General features: G+C 39.4%; 1 protein-coding gene across 1 annotated transcript in view; it reads right to left on the reverse strand.

Moving 5' to 3' along the window:
• The window catches only part of SUSD5 (sushi domain containing 5), a 43,725-nt gene extending 25,340 nt beyond the window's left edge, over positions 1-18,385 (reverse strand). The window contains exons 1-2 of the mRNA XM_030010295.1: positions 18,097-18,385; positions 9,660-9,837 (exon numbers count right to left, since the gene is read on the reverse strand). Of these exons, the coding sequence (XP_029866155.1) occupies positions 9,660-9,837; positions 18,097-18,190 (272 nt within the window). The 5' untranslated portion in view covers positions 18,191-18,385. The remainder of the gene's footprint in view (positions 1-9,659; positions 9,838-18,096) is intronic.
• Positions 18,386-19,273: the final 888 nt, after the last annotated feature.

The raw sequence follows: 19,273 nt of genomic DNA on the forward strand, positions 1-19,273 counted from the left end.
ACTCATCTTGGCATACATTGTAATCTGATTCTTAGAGCCGTGTAATGCATGATTTTGTACCTTGTATTTAAGAAACAGATGCAATTTCATTTTTCCTTCTATGGAGATCTCTGATGAAAGTAGACATGCTCAGAAGAAACATACTGAGTTCAGACTGCAGACCATCCATAATAATCCTCTATATTTAATACACATCTGCTGAAAGTTTCATGCATCCCTGAAAATTACTCTTACACAGCCATGAACTCACAATCACAGCATAAAAATCAAGCACATATACTATCACTATAGACCACGTAAGTACCATATACTGTCAGTAAGGTAAAAATACAGTTGGGAAAGGAGGGGTTTTAGCGGTGTTGAAAACAGCCCCTGCTCTCTGATGGAAAGTGGGAGCATGCCTGATGGTGTCTCCTTTGGTTCCTTGACAAGCCAAGCCAAAAACTACTGAGAATCTTCTCAGTCCACTGCTACCCAGCCTAGAAGGACAACCTGCTTCATGATGCCTCTTCTCCTCTCAAGTGCGAAAACAAGAGACCACAGAGACTTTGCACTATGTTGAACCTCAGCTTAATTCCTGCTGCACGATATGATTCATCCAAGTAAGAACAATGAACAGTCCTTCCTCTGTACCTACCCTGAAAGAAAGATCGGGGTTGGCCAAGCTGATCATTGCTTTCCTGTGCCATGACTCAGATATTGCATTTATCATGTGCACACATGAGGAGAAAATTTAATACATAGCACAATAAGGTATGAACCAGACTTCCTAGAAGCCATCCACTTACTCTTGTGCTGGTTAATTTTTTTCTAATCTATTATGTAACCAATGAGTAATTGGTATATTTTGCAGTTCTAATTGCTCTGTTCAAAGCAGGAAATAGCAGGAAAGCTGGCATGAATAGTATTTATTTCACAATATGCCAAAATATGCCATTATGTAATATATATTATTAAATATATCATAATGATACACTCAATCCATAGTAATGATATCTAATTTTATATGTTGTATATATGCATGTATAATAAAGATATATATAATAAACAGATAATATTTATATATAAATTATAAATTTTGTTTATAGTAGTATCCACTGGTACTTCCACTTTCTAAGATAATTACATAGCAATTTTGTAATACTTGAAAATTTTTCAGTAAACCCAAGTTAAAACATATGGAGTTAACAGCTGAGTTTATATGACATAGCGTGATCCATCAGCACAAGTAGGTGGGACTGGGATGTTTTATAGTTGCTACTGTATCTGCCAGTTGATTGTAAGTTTTGTAGTCTTAGTCAATAAATTCACTGAACTGAGTCAGAATGGTCTTATGACATTTATTCATAGTAGTATGAACTTGCATATAAATATATTCTACTCAGAAGAACATCATCAACAATGTGTTAGCTCAAGCACTGGGAAAGTCTGGTTCATAACATAATATGACTATAACAAACCTTCCCCTGATTAGAAAGCTAAAAACTTCATCACTTTTCTTAGTCAAGATAAATCTTTAATATCCTGTGCTAATTTTTTCATGGGTCAGCTTTACCACTTGTGTTTCAGTAACTAGGTGAAGGAAAAAAAATCAGTAGTCTGGAAGCCAAACTAGAGGATTTTTATTCTTAGTCTTTCCCTTCTGTAGTTTGGGAAACTGCAAATTATAAAGCTGGCTCTGATGAGGAATAAAATATAAATGACATGTTCACTATTACTGAAGGGAAGAAAATTTCCCTGAAAAGTCATGAAGGGGAGCACAGGTGGGCTTTGGAAAGTCCATTGACTGGGAACTATAGAGGCTAATTTTGGCTGGATGTGACCCAAAGAAAGCAGCTGCTAAGTGTGACATGAAGACATTCCAACAGCAATACTGCCACTGGAAATGTCAAAAGGAGGTCTTACCAAGGCAGAACCAATATCCTTTAGATTCTTAAAAATATACACCAAAATGCAGCCTTTTGTGCTTAAAATTGTACATACGACTAACTGAAATAGTAAGGCCTCTGTTCATTAAATAAATATGGCCCATTCATGCAGATTTTCATACTGTAGCCTAGTATGAAAGATTTTATATAGCCATTTTACTATAATATCACTATGTATATATAATTTGAGCATTCTTAGTGCACGTAAAGGACAATCGTGTTGCTTCCTGGCCTGGACTAGTTGGGTGCTCAGAGACATGTCAAGTGTCACTAGAAAGTTGGTTTTACCCAATTTCATTTTATGGGCTCCACTTTAATCACGGCGTTCAGAACAGATGTTATTGATTAGTTACCAAAGGGTTTCAGAAAAAAATACAAAAAAATTTGCTGAATGCTATTAATTTACAAAGAAGCTCAATTCTTAGACAAAAGGCTTTCAGATGGGACAAAACATTAGAAAGATTGTAAAAAAAGGGCAAAATATGTGAAGTTCTTCTGAAAATTAGAAAATCAACCTCATTAGGACTAACTGGCAAGTTAAAATCCTGGTATTAGTCGCTCTTGTGTATTTGCTAAGAGTAAGCATATCCCCTTTCCCTCTTCATTTTGCTAGGCTAAACAAACTGATCACCTTTAATCACTTCTGATAAGAGAGGTGCTTTCTTGGACTGATCCTAGTCTGAACTCATCCCTTCCGAGCTTGGATGCCAAGAATTACATTGCACTATTGCAGGTGGAATCTCACCAATGCCCTTCAGTACTGCCCTCACTCTCCTGGAAGAGCTGCTGGATGTCTTTTAGGAGGACTGCATTTCCTTTTTTCATTAGTTTTATGGCAGTTACTTTATTTTACGATAGGCTCACTGTGTTCTGTGACTACACCCAGCTCTTCCTCCTGTTCTGCCTTTTCCAGCTGAACTGCTAGCTTAAGGCAGAAATTCCTATTAGTCTTCATGTAATACTGTTACATCGCACCCCATTTCTCTTACACCATCTCTGATGTCAGGCTTACTGTCCTGTTCAATATTGTGATTTTCCTTGGTCTTAACAATGAGTTCTAACCTTCTGGCATTAACTAATTTCACTAGCATACCCCTACCTTTTGTGCCAAAGTTTGCTAAAGTTTTGCTAAAGCCCTCAAAGTTTGTTAAAAAAAACTCCCAGTAAAAATACAATTTAAAAGTGCGAGTCCCAGCTAACTAAATGGCTACTCTGAGGACTGTGATGCTATAGTTTAGCAGATGGTGGTTTGGGTGCTTGTGCTAGAAAATAATACAACAAAAATGTATTTTCTGTTGTATGATGCTTTTCCTGAAAAAGTACATTTTGTAAAAAATTCTTCTGCTTCACAGAACCATGGCTGTCATACTTTGCCCATGCTGTCTTCACAGGTTGTGCCAAGAAAAGCTTCACACCCCCCCCCCCCCAAGCTGATGCAAAGTGGCTCATGTCCACATTGCTCAGTGATATCATTCCTTGGAGTAAACTAGTCACGTCCATACATTAAATTTAAGTCTCTTGACTGAGCTTGAAACACAATTACTTTGTTTTTTCTCTGTATGAGACTTTCTGAGATGATTGACAAGAAACAATGAGAAGACAAAGTAATCTTCTAGCAGAGCATGACACCAGCTGTGGGCTGTGGGACTAGAGTTTGTGACATGAAGGCATTTCAGAGTGCAAGACCTCCTCAGACAGTTTCATAAGCAATTCTAACATTTTGAATTGGATTGTGTCCTGTCAGCTATGTCTGGATTTTTCTCTTGAAGGGAATTAATTGACCTACCTCATACACATGTCTGGGAGCAAATTCATGTGCATTATCATCGGGCAGCAGAGCACAGCCTTGAAATAAAACAGAGAGGTTGCCAAACTGACATATCATTAGGACTGCTGCTCTGCAAATAAGCAAGTGGGCCTGTTATAGCATGTACACCTGGATAGATTTCACAGGGCCCACAAGTTCAAGGGCTTACACACACAGATGAGAGGACTGGCAAGGGTTAGCAACCAACCCTTATTTCATTCCTTAGATATTGCATTTTTCTTTCCCAAGAAATGTGCTGTTATTACGCTACTGCCAGGTGCTGGGCAAGTCCCACACAGTAGGCAGAAAAAGAAGTAGGTAGTCTTGTGAAATGTCATTTCTGAGTCTTATTATTACGTTTCCCACTGGTGTCATCTGCAGTGAGGGTCCTGTTATGTTTGACACTGTAGAAGCATTCAACAGGAGTCAGTGCAAAACCCGAAGAGCTAACAAAAGGAAGGAAAAATAGAGATGAAGTAATTTTCCTAGCAGCAAACATCTGGTCTGTGGTCAGCCAAGAAAAGAACCCCAGTCTTCTGACTCCCACAGCAAGGCTTATTCTAGCTGACTCTGCTTGCTTACTCCAGAGTTATCCCCTCTGAAATAAATCCTCCAGGGACTGGGTAGGAACCAGCCCAGGGCAATTTCATGCAAAGGAACAGGTTGACAGCCCTGCAGGAGGTCTATCATAGAATAGAAAGTCTATGCAGAGCTTCAAAGCCCTTATAGAAGGGATACACGGCTTCATTCTTTTGTAGACAAATAAGGAATGGGATAGGGAATAGGACAGCTTCAGCTTTTCAGTCCTAGAAAAGTGATGGAAATGAGTAAATTTGCTATGAATATCTTAATACAAGCTGTTGAGGATGTTTATAATTTCTAAAATAAATAGCTGCTTTCTAATACTCTGTGCACAGGGCTGATCATAAGAAAAATTGTGTCATGTTCACTTTCCAAATTTCAAAAACCCCAGAAATGAACGTAAGACCCTACAGGACACGCTGCCCAGCGCTGGAGGACTTGACACAAGGTTTCCCAGTATGACATCTGAATTCCAAAGATAGTAGTGAGAGCCCTTCAGAGAACTCTTGCCACCTTTTTCATTTATATTCTGGCAGATGGCTTGCTGGTTTTACTGACTCACTTGTCTGACATGCAAATAAGCAGTAAGAGTGTCATTTTTAGTATAAATAGCTATTAGGGGTCATCTGACAAATGAGACCTGCCTAACGACATTTCATTTCCTGAAATGTAACAATGTGTAAGGCTTTATAAATTACATATGTCAGGACTGACTTGTAAATGGTTTACTTCTGGGCTGCTAGAAGAAGTTACCCCTTATCCTCTTAGCCCTATCTACTTGTCAGTGGCTCTTCTCTAAAAGTTCCCAAGCTCTTGGACCTGCCAGTGACTTGCTTGTGCAAGCAGCCCTGAACTCTGAATTGGGTTGGTCAGAACAACTGAAAGTGGAAGACAAAAACATCCCCTTATGCCTGTGAAAGAGGTTCTGTCCCAGGCTGCTCAAACCACAAAACCACCTAGTTTATTGTCTCTTTGGATTTGCTGGCACAGATATATTTGTTTAAGCAATTTCCATCCTACATCAGTTGAACTGAATCATATTTGTCGAGAACTGCTGCTTGGGCTAGCCCTGTTTGCAGGGACCAAAGTGGGTTAGAGAGCACAACATGAGCATCTCCACCAGCAGATTGGCATCTTCTTCCACCAGCATAACTCTCTGCAGAACAATGGTTTTTAACACCCAAACTAGTAGCTGGTTGCCCACTCTGTTCGCTTCTGACTTAAAATAGACAAGAGACAAGCACCTCTACCATCACAGCTGAGGAGGCAACAGTCACTGCAGTGGGTCAGTAAGAAGTAAGTTGGAGTGAGCTGGGCAGCCACAAACTCACTGGATCCAACAAAGGATGTGCTATTATAATCTCAAAATCTTTGCATACTTACATATGGACCCACATTTACATACGAGTCATCAGAAATTTGACAGTCACCCAAGTTGGGCTAGTTCTTCAGACCAAATTCTCCTCTTTGCCCATTTAAGAGGTATAGCCCAGAGAGCAGGCAATATAAACACGCTCATGCTGAGTCAGTGATGTGCCTCAGTCGTAACAGGAGAAACTCCCATGGGTTTCCAGCCCTGATTTGGCTATGAAAATGATAATAAGGACACAACAGCCAACAGTGATGGATATATTTACTAGGAGTGGGATTGTAATTATTCACTAAGACCATAAAATAGCCATCAGAAGTGAACAAATCACTGACTTGTGCAAAACGTGTAAAACTGATCTAGAGGTGAAAAAGTCCTTACATGTCTGCTAGAACTCCTGTTCAGTTTTGAGTCTGGTGGGAGGAGGACTGAAGCGTGTCAGAAAATCTGCAACACTGTAATGACATCACTTGCATCATTTGCTTGTGTTTACTTCTACTGCCAACGTCTAATCCATTTTTCCTCAGGGGAAAGGTTAGGATACATTCCAGGAACCAAATAAATAAACCAAACTGCATTCTTCCTGAAATTAGGAACTTCTTTTATCATGTTCCCTCCTATTCGTCTCCTTTCTGATGTACACAGTCCAAGAGGATATGGGAGAATATTAGACTAAAGCTCTGTGATCTGCACTAGACATCAGTCAGCTGCTGGGAGGATTCCAAGGTTTTAGATCCAACCTATAAAGTCCTGAACAGTTTTGGACCTGGCAAATGTGGGGAGGTCAGTCCTTTCCCTGGGCCACGCCATCAGATTCAAACATGTAGAGGTCCATCAAGATAAATAGCAAAAGGTGTGCCCAGAAAAGAGACCTTTATTTTGGAAATAATTTTCCCTACTACTGTAACCTTCTGGGCATGCTGTGGAGCCTGCTTTCCCCTCTCCATGTTAAATCAGTTGAGTGTAGATTGAGGTTTTTCTGTTTACCAGCTATCCTTCATCCTTGCTGTCATGTTCCCATTTATGAAGTAAATGCCCAAAGTATTGAATAGGTAACTTAGGTATATTTTTAAAACTAAATAACTAATTTAGTAAAGTATTTTGAGTCTCTTCTTAATAGCTTTTCCATTCCTTTAATTATTCTTGAGTCCTTTTTTGAGCCTTTTTTAGTCTCTTTCTTAAGATGTGGTAACAGTAATATATATAGTATTCCAAATGAGGCTGACCTATATGTGTATATATATGTATGTATTTTTCATATTGTCCATCCCATTCCATAAGCACTCTAGCAACTTCTGTTTGCTTGTTTTTTTTTTTTACTACAGCTGCAGTTTGACAGAGGTTTTTGTTGTGCTGTCCACAGTGATGTCCTCATATCTTTCCTGGGCTGACAGAGGTAAATCAGAACCCTGTAAGATATTTTCAAGTAGATTGCGTATTCATCCTGCATGTACTATCATTGAACTCCATTTGTTGTCATTTTGCCCGTTCATCTAAATCCCTCTGAAAATATTTATATTCTACTTGAGTTTGTCCAACCTGGGTAACTGTGTCTCATTTGCATACTTTGCACTCAACTGCTCATTTCTTTCTCCAGAGCTGCATTAACTAACAGGGAAACCCGTGTAGCCTTTTTAGGCATTATACTTTTCCTGTTTTTCCCCAGAGTCAAAAATACCCAGTTCAGCGAACCAAGTAACATACATTCTGGTGCTTGCCCAGCCATGGGTAAAATAGTCCCAGAGAAGAGAGTATCAAATTCCACCTCTGAAGAACTATTCTCTCTGGTGAAGCTCTCCAGTGAAGGTCAGATGTGGTGACTGCATGTCAATGGCATGCTGATGTGCCCCCACAATGTTCTTCCTGATAAATAAAGTTTAGAGACTTCCATATTAAAGACAGGTTTACTGGAGGAATGGAGTACAGAAAGTTGGAAGGGATGAGATATCGTCCTTTCCTTTCCATTGGTATGATGATGTGTACATTCTCACATCATCATGGTGTGATGTGTACGATACTATCACTGTATCCGATTTTGATATCGAAGATATTCAGGGATAGGTCCACAACAGGTCTATTAATAGTTGTCGCTCCAGTGCCTGGAGTAATTAATTGAAGATCTCTCAGGACTAACTAGTGGTATTGCTTAGATAAAAAAGGGACGGTTTCTTTTCCTACTCATAATCATTCCTTACTTCCATAATAGAGAGGCTGTATGAAAGAACCTGTACAACAACTTTGCCATGCACTTCTTAGAGACGGATAGTTTTCCTGGCTCTTCAGCCTCCATGACCCCTCAGCAGCTATCTTAGGAATAAAATTTTTAGGGTTTAGATCACTGTCTTATCTCCTGAGAGATTTCTGGACTTTTTTTAATGACCAAAAGTACATACAATTTTTCAAACAATTTTTCACCTGGAAAAAAAAGGATCACTGGAACTAGTTGCTTTTGCTTGAAGTTGTTTAAATATCACCTTTCATTAACAGTAGCAATTTTCTGTCCTTTGGAAACTTCATCACTAAAAATACACAAACACCAATGCTTACTTAAATAACTGATAACTTCCACAAAATCCAGTAATACACTAAAGTTTGGAAACTTGGAAACAGTATCTTGACAAAACAAAACTTTATCACCATTGAACATTGACAATAGATTAGATATTACCCTCTAATTCATGAGAACTTTGTAAAGCACCTCAGGAGAATGAATATATGTATTACGCTAAGGTTGTGGCTGGTAAGCCTGCTGAAGGAAAGATTCAAGAGAGAAGGGACTTTGGATCTACTCATCCTCCTTCTGGGCAAGTCCTGTATGGTCCCAGCTTCAGTGACATGAGACTTTCATGCCAACCCTCAGCTTCTCCATCCTGTTTTTGTTTTTTTTTAAACTGAATTTTCTGTGATTTGGTCTCTTTGTCAAATATGAAGCCTGTCGACCTGTTCCTGAGGCATGTTGTGAAGACTTCCGTTTTGGAAGAGACTGGGCAGTTGGGGTGTAGGTGCTTGGCCCAGTGCAGTGCCACATAGCTGGACCTGTGCAAGACTGGAATGAGTCTGAGTTAGCTTGAGTTTGGGAAGCCCTCATCAGCCACAGCAGAGTGGCATGGCGACAGGGCCATGCTGCTTCTGGCATACAGCTAGCACCTATGGGGACATACGTTCTCAAAATCTTAACTTTCACTGAAAGTCATTGGGACTTCCAGAGTCATGAGTCATGAAGGCTGACTTTGGCCTCCTGAAACTATGATCAATGGAGGGAAGCGGCTTCCACTACAGGACACTTGTGCATTCCTGCTTTGAACCGGTCTCTATGGAGGCAATGATGCTTCCTGGCGAGGCTGTGGCAGGCCAGTACATCTTGCAATGCTATCAGTAATGTGAGACAAAGCTCAGTCACCGGAGCTACGTCGAATCATACAGTTGAGCACATCAAGGGACAGTAACAGTTCCCTGGTGAGCTTTCTCAGCAAACCCTCTACCACGTGTGCGTTATCATATCTAAGCACATCTAAAGTCATACCTATTCAAACATGCCTACTGTCTATTCAGATGTGTAAATACCTGAGACAGATACGTGGTTTCCATGAGAAGCTCCATTTGCTGAGCTTCTTATGGAGTAGGGAATAACAGAGTCGGTGGGAGCACTGACTCTAACTCCAGCACTGTGTCCTCGGCCTCCCAGCTCTTTTAGGGCTCAGCACAGGTGAAAAGGAACCACATAATTCAGAAGGAAAGAGGAAGAGGAAATTGCTTCAGGTCTGTGAAATATGTGATCTGAGACTGCTAAATATTTGTGTCCCTGCAACATTAGCCGTACAAAATTGATTTTGTGGGGAGAGTGGCATATTTAGCTATATGTCACAGTGCTTGAATTGTGGCCAGTGTTTTTCAGTAATATTCTTAGTCAAGGAGGAAAACTTGCTCGACTGTCAGTCATACTTCTCAGGAAGGGTTATGCTGTTGTCCTTACCCAGTAGAGCCACTGGCGAGCCATCCCGTGGTGCAGCCAGCAAAAGAACAGTCCAGAACAGCCCTTTTCAGTTCTTCTGCAGTTGCTAAGCGAGCACTCAGGTCAACACAAGCTTTCTCGGCTTCAGCTAAATCCAGACCCTGAGAGTTGTTCTTGGACTCAAATGCAAACACTTTCCCTGCAGCACCAAGAAAGGACATGTCACTCATCATGGTATTGTACTCAATACATATTCAACAAAATTATTGCAATTTATCACCAAATAAAGTCTTCTTGCTTTTACTAAGTACATTTTAATGAGCAACCTACTCCTTGGAATGAGTAATTTTATCAACACCGTTAAGTATCTTTGTCTTAGCTTTTCTCTTATTTTGTTCATCAACAAAAAAGCAAGTACAGCTAAGTCCCTATTCATTCCTAGCCCATATGTGAAGCTTGTCTTGCCTCCATAGATCTGTGCTTAAGATCTGGAGAGAGAAAGCATGACACTCTCTCATATGCACACATATAGTCAGTCAGAACATCTCCTGTAGGCTCTAACACTGGAATTCATTACTAAGTATTTTACAGTTGCATTATAACAGCTACATCTATAAAGTAAGCACAAATCTAAAAGCCAGTATTGCAACCCAGTCTTCCATGTCAGAAATAGAACTATACTTATTCTCTAAAGTCAAAATGATGTAATTCTATGGCAACTTGTTCCTAAATGCTGCTGCAAAGCCACTTTGTTTTCATATCTTTCTGGAAAGATAGACAGAATTTTTTTCTTAATGGAAGGCTTTTTTGAATGAGCATAAGAACATATTTAGCATAACAATTTCTTGTGTTATTTTTCTTTTCAGTTCCATTTATTTCACTTTAATTTATCTAACACTGTGAAAGGTGTAAGGGTGAAAGTTAGAGGTTTTAGCAACTGGGAACGGGGCAGTTGGGGTTTTGGCAATGAAGCTTGAGAAGTTCCTGGGTTATGGACTAAACACATTAGCTAGATGTCTCAAGAAAAAGAAATAAACGATGAGACAGTTTACAGTGCTGACATTTAAATTGCTGTAAGTCTCTTCTTTCTTAAGATAACATCCCTCAGGATATCTCCTAGATTTCAAAGGTACAGGCTGAAGTTGCTTGCAGGTGCAGGAAGACAATTTTTAAGCACTGTTCAGTCAGTTAACACTTCGTATGTCTTATTTCAAAAGTAGATTAGTGGAAGTGGTTATATGAATGCATAGCTTCCAGCACATACTGAGTGTTTGCTATGTAGCTAGCTTCACACTCATAGGATATATTGACCAGTATCAATATCCTTGAGACTAATTCAGCCTGATTCTGTACCAAGTGCCACCCCCACCACATATTATTTCAACAAATTGATAAATCTGAATCTAACCCTAAATATGGGAAACTGATTGATACAGGGTAGGTCTGTGCCTCACAGCTTTCTGTTCTCACCTATGCACAGTTTAACCCACTGGAAGGATCACAGTCCTTGCAGCAAAAATTGCAAAGTTTCTTTCAAGTAAATATATCTTTTGTGTTTACATTAGCTAGCAAGCACAGATGGGTCCTGATGAAGATGCCTACTTTGGTGGGAATTCTACATGCGCACAATAAGAAGTCGTCCTGACTTGAGCAGATAGCAATTTAAATGACTGGGACAAGCAGCAATGAGAAGGAACAGGAATTCAGAGTACCCAGAGTGATTTTCTCAGGCAGTTAACAGTAGTTGACCAAGGAATGCAACCCAGAAGCACAGATCAGTGTCCTAACCACTAGACTACATTGTCTCTTGATTCTCAACTATAATCAGCACCATGAACTGTAATTAGAACAGGGGAATTTACACAGAGCAGTGAAAAAAGCAAGTTTCTACAGTCCTAAGTACAGAAATGCCAGGATTCTTTTTGCAAAATGTCCCAAATAATGCACAAGACTAATGGAGGCTGCTGTTTCCAAAGCCATGAATAGACGTAGTGAGGTATGCACGGTGTAGGGAGACATATAATATAAGTAGAAAGATGATGGGTTTAAACAACCATTCTTAAGTTGCAGAACAACTTTCGTTCATAAAGGTAAGCAGGGATTAAGTGTAATGCTTTATTGAGGCTTTGTCCCAAATAAAAACTTGTCCATGTTCTACATTTTACCATTTGACTGTCAGGATTGAGATGCATCATCAAAGACATATAGGACAAGTTTGTATAGCATCTGACTTAAATCATAAACGTTAGTTTGACATGGCAGTAACCCTTATTTTCTAGCTATTAGTATTTCAGTTAGAAGACTTAAAGAAAGGAAAATCATTAAGGATCGAGCTCCATCAAGATATAATTAGAAGAAATTAAGTTCATCATTTAGTCTTTTGACCAGTAACAATTACATTTTTAGAGGAGTTTAGCTAGCCAAGACAGGCTGAGACAGCTTTCCTTAACTACTGTTATGTGTTTGCTAGTTCTTAAGATAAATTAACTTTTTACTAGAAGCTATGAAGATGCTGATTCAAAACAGAGTCTTGTCCTTCTAAAAGGTATCTGGGATGTCCAAATTATCTAGACAAATAGGTTGTAGGGAAGCTAGTAAGGACTTACTTGTTGGGAAAATTACAGTGAACTGCTTTATAGGAAATTCTGGTTAGCCAGAAGTGGATGAAGAAGGCTGACCTGCTTACCAGAGTGACCCGTGAATCTTCTCCAAAGTTTTAGAGGCTCTATGGCTATCTGTCCAGTTTCTAAGATGTGCCCTCTCTTTTTACCTAATTTCTTACTTAGAAAATATAATAGCATGCAAGGTTCACTTATTGGACACCTGACCACTGGAATAGCTGGATGCCCAGTATCCTGAGCTGTGTCACATTACTGAGGGGCATTTACTGGAAAAAAATACAGGAGACATGCTAGCACGGTAATAGGAAAAATACAAAAGCACATCAAAGCAGGAAATCCCCTTAAATAAGTAAGACTACAACACTGAAATTGAATTCTGCACCTTGCAGTGGCATGGCTAACATGCTTGAGATATTAATGTATGGAATTTTTCTCACTTTTTATTGCAAAAGTGGTATCATTTTCAAGCTGGGGATCTAAGGGTCCTGGATAAATATTTGTAAAATTTTTATCACTGCTAGTTTTAATGAACTTTTTTTTAGAAAAGGTTGTCTCTCAGACTTGATATCATAGTCATTTTTGGTATTGGGGCTGTGAAACATTCAGATGGTATCCCCTTTCTCTCTAGCACATTATGACAGTGTGGAGTACTTGAAATCAGTTTTATCTCTGAGATAGTATCAAGAGATGTATTGTCATTCTGGTTTAAATATGCAATTTTAAATATGAGACTGTTCCATATTTCCATAAGGCACAGGATGAAGGATCATGTCTTTGTGTTTATTTGTGTGAAGAACGTAGTATGCCTTTGGTTGTGGTACCTTTGAAGAGCCACCATGTTTGAGCTCCCTCTCAACTCTCTCCCTTCACTTCTGCCCCATAACATTTATTTCCCATAACGTGATGATGGGACAGATGGTATGGAAATTTGTTCCCAAAAGTCTACATACTTTTCTGAAGCCTTTTTTAATCAAAGCTAGTCCCTTTGGTTTCAAGATCAAGCTAAAAATCCATGCAAAGAAGTCTTTCTCAGGAGGCTTAATGCACATCTTGAGTTTAACAGGTTCAGAATGAAAAATGCCCTTGTCACAGTAAGTTTCTTCAGGTTCTCCTTTGAAGCTAGTGAAAAAGTTTTAACTTCAATGGTAAGACATAAATCATAAGAGATAATTCTTCCAACTGTTAATTAACAGCTGGATTCATAGTTCTGAAGAAAAATTCACACTTGAAGCCAAAGACAGTCTTTCTTTAATAACTAGCCTATATTATATCACTAGTCTCTCCCATCATCTGATCACTATTATTACAGAGTATTGATTATAATTTGATATATCAATAAAATAATAATTTTTATTATTGTTTGGCATGAAAATTTTGTAAACAAGTAATAGCTGAATATAGTTTTTACTTAAGAGTTCCCCAATATATTCTGATTGAAAACGTACCCATAGAAGCATAGATCTCAGGGCTTCTAGGATTCATTTTTATCACCTTGTTTAATTCCTGCGTAACTAGACTGTAGATTTCCCCCAGTAATTCCACCATCAAGTCCAAAAATTCATGGTTGAACTAGACCATGTCTTTTCAAAAGGCATCCAGTCATGATTCAATGACTCCAAGTAATGGAGAATTTACAGCACACTTTATAGTAAACTGTTCCAATGGTTCATTACTCTCACTTCACCTTATTTCCACTTCCAAATTTTTGCTAAACTCAGCTTCTAACAACTGGACCTTAATATGCTTTTGAGACTGAAGAGCCATCTACAATCAGATATATGGAAGCACAAGAAAGGGACTCTTCAAAAATAAAACCAGTCCAAAACCTGTTTCTTCATACTTTTAGGAATTGAAGTGAAATTAGCAAATTTTCTTGGTTACCAAGAAGACAGAGTTTGGCTAATTTATTCTAATACAGTAACAGATATAAGAAATTCTTCCGAGACCTATAGGTATGGTTCAAAGCCCACTGAAATGGGTTCAAAGTTCAGCATGTCTTCAGCAGGATTTGTATCATGCTTGGAGCAGAAACATAACACTGCATAGCCAAATATACTTTGAAATAAAAATGTCTCTCACAAATAACATAAAATGAAAGCATTTTAAAAGGCATGTCCAGTGTGCTGATCTCATGGCATGATACTTACTGGTTCAAAGGATAAAACCTAATCAGTTTCAACAAAATAAATGTGGTAAAAAATGTGCAAATGTGGAGTCTATTTTATTTTTATGTAACTGTTAAAAACTTCAAATGGAGGTAAAAGAGAGCAGAGGAAGGGAAGGTCACTTCTGTACTTCAAGAGCAATTTAATTTCCATTTCTATGGCTGTGTGTAACAATGGACTTGATTGTAATAGCATGGGTGGAGGATTCAGTAAAACTGTACAAGTACAGACAGAGATTGGGGTAATTACCAGTTCTGCTTAGTGCTCATGAATGTAGAGTTTATTTCTGCGAGAAACTAAAGTGAATGATGTCTTCTTTAATCAAATTGCTTAAAATATTACATCATCAGAAAAATAGCAAAATTGGGAGGTCACCTTTGAGTTCCTCCTCAGCTAAATTCAGTCTGAGCTTAAATTTTAATTTTACTACATGCTTTAGCATCAAATAGTTGGAATCGTTTATGCATTTATTTTTGCAACATACAAGAATACGTGCTGTTTTGCAAGTGGGAGCCTGAAATGCTTAGACACCTGCTACTCAAATGCAAGTGTGTAGAGAGAGCAGAAGAGAAAAAGCATACTTCTTTCCTTTTCTTTACAAAAAAGGTGCAAAGCAAGCCAAAGGAAAAAGTATAGTAGGGTTTTTTTCCTACCTTTGACATCAGACATCTGGTTCTAGGTCAGAAGTATGTATCTCAGATCCTCACCTAATTGTGCCTAGCTTTCTGGATTCAGCATCCTTCCACTTGCAAGCTCTGCGGTCAGTATGCCTGCTCATTACCAGATGACTGGCTTGACCAATAGGTCTTCCATGTAACCCAAATTTAGCCAACAGAACAACTCCACTCTGGAACAATTAGTAAAGTTTTGTAATTAGCACTTTTTTTTTTCAATTCAGGAGTGTCTCAGTAAGGTAGATTAATCACCATCATTCTCTCCTGACATGCTCTGTCTCAGAGCAAGTACTCTGCAGAAAACTGTGGTTCATACGTATGGATATTTTAGCAGCCGTCAAAAGACAAAAGAGGGAGTCAAAAAAAGCAGAGGCGACTCCTCTGCAGGATGCATGAAGCCGCATCCTTGTTCTCCTATTCCAGCACAAATGCAAAGAAATTTTAAAAAGCCTGCATCTGCACTGGTATGATTGAGACCCATCACAATAACCTGTATTATTCTCCAGTAACTGCTCTAATAGTAGTGGCTCACCATGGTACGTCAGAGCAGGAACAAGCCCTTGAGGAGCCTTCTGTCCCTCTGACCCCCACCTCAACAGCTATGAGCAAGCACATTTCAATCGTAAAAAAACTGCAAAGTGAAACAAAGCTATCTTTTATTTCGGCATTTACCTTGCTATTTCTGGAGTCTAGCTGCCCTACAGCAATATGCGCTGCGGTAAATACTAGTCAAAAGAGATCAATTAAGCTTCGAGGCTTTACACCTTCACCAGACCTCGATGGTCTCCAGTTTTATTGCCTGCTCTCTGTCATTATTTGTGTGCGAGATAATAAAGTGAAAGTCTTCCTTAGGGAAATATATTGTAACCAGTTTTGGAGGTTTGCCTGTAACAGGGGACAGTCTGAATTTCACAGGGTTTTTACAAGGCGAATACAAAATCCATTCAGAGGTTGGCAAAACAGTCAGTAACTTTTAGTTAAAAATAACAAATACACATATACATATATGTCACCCAGAACGGTCCTTTGGCACTTAAGTCACATTTGCATGTATTAGAGAGTAGCACAATTGTATTTTCACCTACAACTTACAAAAATGAGAAGGTGGTTTCCTGTCTGGATCAGGCCAGAATCTGTTATAAAATAAAGTATTAATCCTGTTTTGTACTCTCAGATCTTCCTAAATATGTAAGCCTACATGTTGTGGTAAATTTTAAACTTCACATAAAGTGTTTTCTTCTGTATCAACATATAATAAGCCAGACGCTTTATAGGACAGTGTTATGGTTGTTTGCTTGAATATTAATATTAGGAGAACACACTGAAGAGCGTGTTAACAGAGGACTTGCACATTTTTCACAATGATACTTAGAAGTTATATAAAAATCGATACTACAGTATTATAATAATGCTCTACAACTGTAATGTATTTCAGAAATTCTACCCTTTAATTCTTATAATTGCTTTTCCATGTGTGAAGTAAATTTGACAAACTGTTGAGTGACAATTAAAATCTGTCACAAACTCTGCCTTAAAATGATGTCCAACATTTTTTTCCCTTTCTTTTTTACAGGATGTCTGTTCAGGAACCAAGAAGATGCCATTAATTCTATAGAAATAATACCAATTGGGAGCTGCTCTTGAAAAGATAAGGGAATTCTTCAGATGAAGCATTCTTAGCAAGGGAAATTAATTACTCCTGTCCTGTCGCCTTTTCTTAAGTTCTGTGGAGAACCCTCTTTCATGGGTATGCATTTTTTTTCCTCATTTCAGAGGCATTTTGCTAGGGAAGGAGTGTTTCCTAAAATCAGAATTGCAGTTTTGCCTACTGCAACACAGTGCAGTTGCCTGACACATTTATTTTCCTTTATTCTTAATGAAAAATAATTTTCTTCAAATTTACAAGACAGGGTTCTGTTGTATAAATGGTATTTTACACAAAGTGATAGAAACATACAGGCAAGATTAATTTTCTCCCTTTCCTTTGCCATACTTTGTCATCAGCTGAAACAAATTTAGGTTAAAGAGGAAAAAATACTCTGAGAACAAAAAGAAGAGGGTTTTATTGCCCTATAATGTTTAAGATCTGTTTTCTGGAATAATGCAGCAAACATTGATGGTAAAGGATTAGTGTATCGAAATAAAAAAAATCCCAAGTTCAGGCATAAATCTATCGCAGCTGTGAAAGTGAAAAAATGTGGCCATTCAGCATTGCTCTCCCAGGAAAAGACACAGTTGTTTCAAAAATAAATCGTGTTTTTGCTAAGGCAAGCTGGTCATAGTTACTACAGGCTTAATCGTTAAAAGGGCAATAGGCTACTGGAAACTTTCAAGGGATGCAGCTATTCAGGATTATCATCAGCGAGTAAGAAGTCCCATTTCAGAGTAACTGGTGGCTGGTGCTTCAGCCAAATTCATGTCCTGATCACATCCCTCGGCAGTGAAGTGCAGACAAAACTCACGTGCAGAAAGGTGAGTAGTCATCTTCAGTGTGTGTGGTACTGAACAGAAAAGGTTACAAACGCCTTTGACTTCTTGTCTTGCCTTCCTCAAGTACCTGCCCATATAAATTGACTTCAGGGGGCATCTGAAGCAGGCAGATGGGGAAGTTCTTTGGAGAAAAGATACTTTTAATTATAAGGAGAGTTCTCTTAAAATATAGCTAAGTCTTCTTTTTAATGTTCTGGCTTTGTTTTATTATTCTTATTTCCTCTGGAAAAGTTCACTATACTGTCATTTTGTTTGTCATTTGTAATAAAATAATCTTAGCCTTCTGGGATCTTATTTCCTTTATGTGCTTAACCCCAGGATATTTGTAGAGTCTCAAAAACCTCTGAATCAGATGTTTCCTAACCCAAACTAGGGCATGTATTTAAGTTTCTTATTAAAAAAAAAAAAAAAAAGATTTGGGTTTTGATTTTTTTTGCAATAACACATTTCAACATACAACTCTCATTCCAGCCATAGCAACCCAGCCCAAACTGAATGGGGGACTCACCATCAGCCTGAACAGAGATGATCTGAAGGATGAAGAAGACAGATCCCACGCCCTGGAGAAAGGTGAGAGAGAATCTCCAAGAGCCTGAAGCCATTGCCCTGCTCACAAAGCCCTCGGCCGCAGGAGGTTGGCTGCCGAGGCTTTTTCTCTCTCCTCCTCTGCACTTTTGCAGCAGGGTCTGCAGTGATGATTTCAAGGAGTTCTTTCCCTCAGCAGGATCCTGCGTCTTGGGTTTGCACTGAAGGCGGGAGGGGTGGAAAAAGAAAGAGGGAGGGAGAGAGGAATCCTTGGCTTGGCTAGTGTGAAGGGGAGGGGAAGGTTGGGGGGGGGGGGAGATGTCCAGCCAGCTGGGGTTGGGGAGAGGCTTTATCCAGCCCTGTCTGCAGGGCAGTGCACGCAGAGAGCCGCTGTGAAAAGTCACATTACCCTGTCGGTAAATACCTAATGGATCACGGTGGAAAAAATGTAAAAGCCAGGAGGGAGAGAGAAAAAGGGTGGTGGGGGGGGAGGACAAGCAACGAGCAGAAGAAATCCCTGGCTGAGAGGAGAAGGGCAGCTAGGTAGCTGCGCCGGTACGCGGTGAGTTTGTGGGCTTAGCCGAGCATCTCCGGAGGGATGGGTTCAGACGTGGGGAGTGTTTTCTCTCTGCAACCTGAAATCAGCCAGCGGTGCATTGCTGAGGGTGGCAGGTCAGGGGCTGCTGCAGCAAGAGCGACGGTTTTCAGGTAAGGGCTGAGGAAAGGTGACAAACAGCATGGGACCCTGGCAGCCGAGCCTCCCTGAAGATTGGGATTGGGATGGGTTAATCGTGCTGTTTCAGATCTTGGGTTTGGGATGGGCATGAGGAACTGAAGGTCGAAGCGGGAGTCCGTGAGCTGGTCTCTGTCAGTGCTCCTGGTCCAGATGAATGGTGCTGGTCAGGTTTGAATGTTCTGAAAGCAGCTGATGAAAGGACTTTCCAGCTCCCGCTAGCTCTTACAGCACTGACATCTGTCCCTTATTCTCATTCTATATTTGTCCCAACAGAACTCAAAAGAAACCCCCACAATAAGAGGAAACATACTGGTGGTGATGCCAGGATTTATTTCGCTAAATATATAAATGGAATAGTTTTGTGTTGCTGTTGGAACTGAGCAGGGCTCAGAAATGTTGTTTTCATATTCCCATCCTATTTTGC

The sequence above is a fragment of the Aquila chrysaetos genome, chromosome 3, assembly GCF_900496995.4.
Source record: "Aquila chrysaetos chrysaetos chromosome 3, bAquChr1.4, whole genome shotgun sequence".
NCBI lineage: Eukaryota > Metazoa > Chordata > Aves > Accipitriformes > Accipitridae > Aquila > Aquila chrysaetos.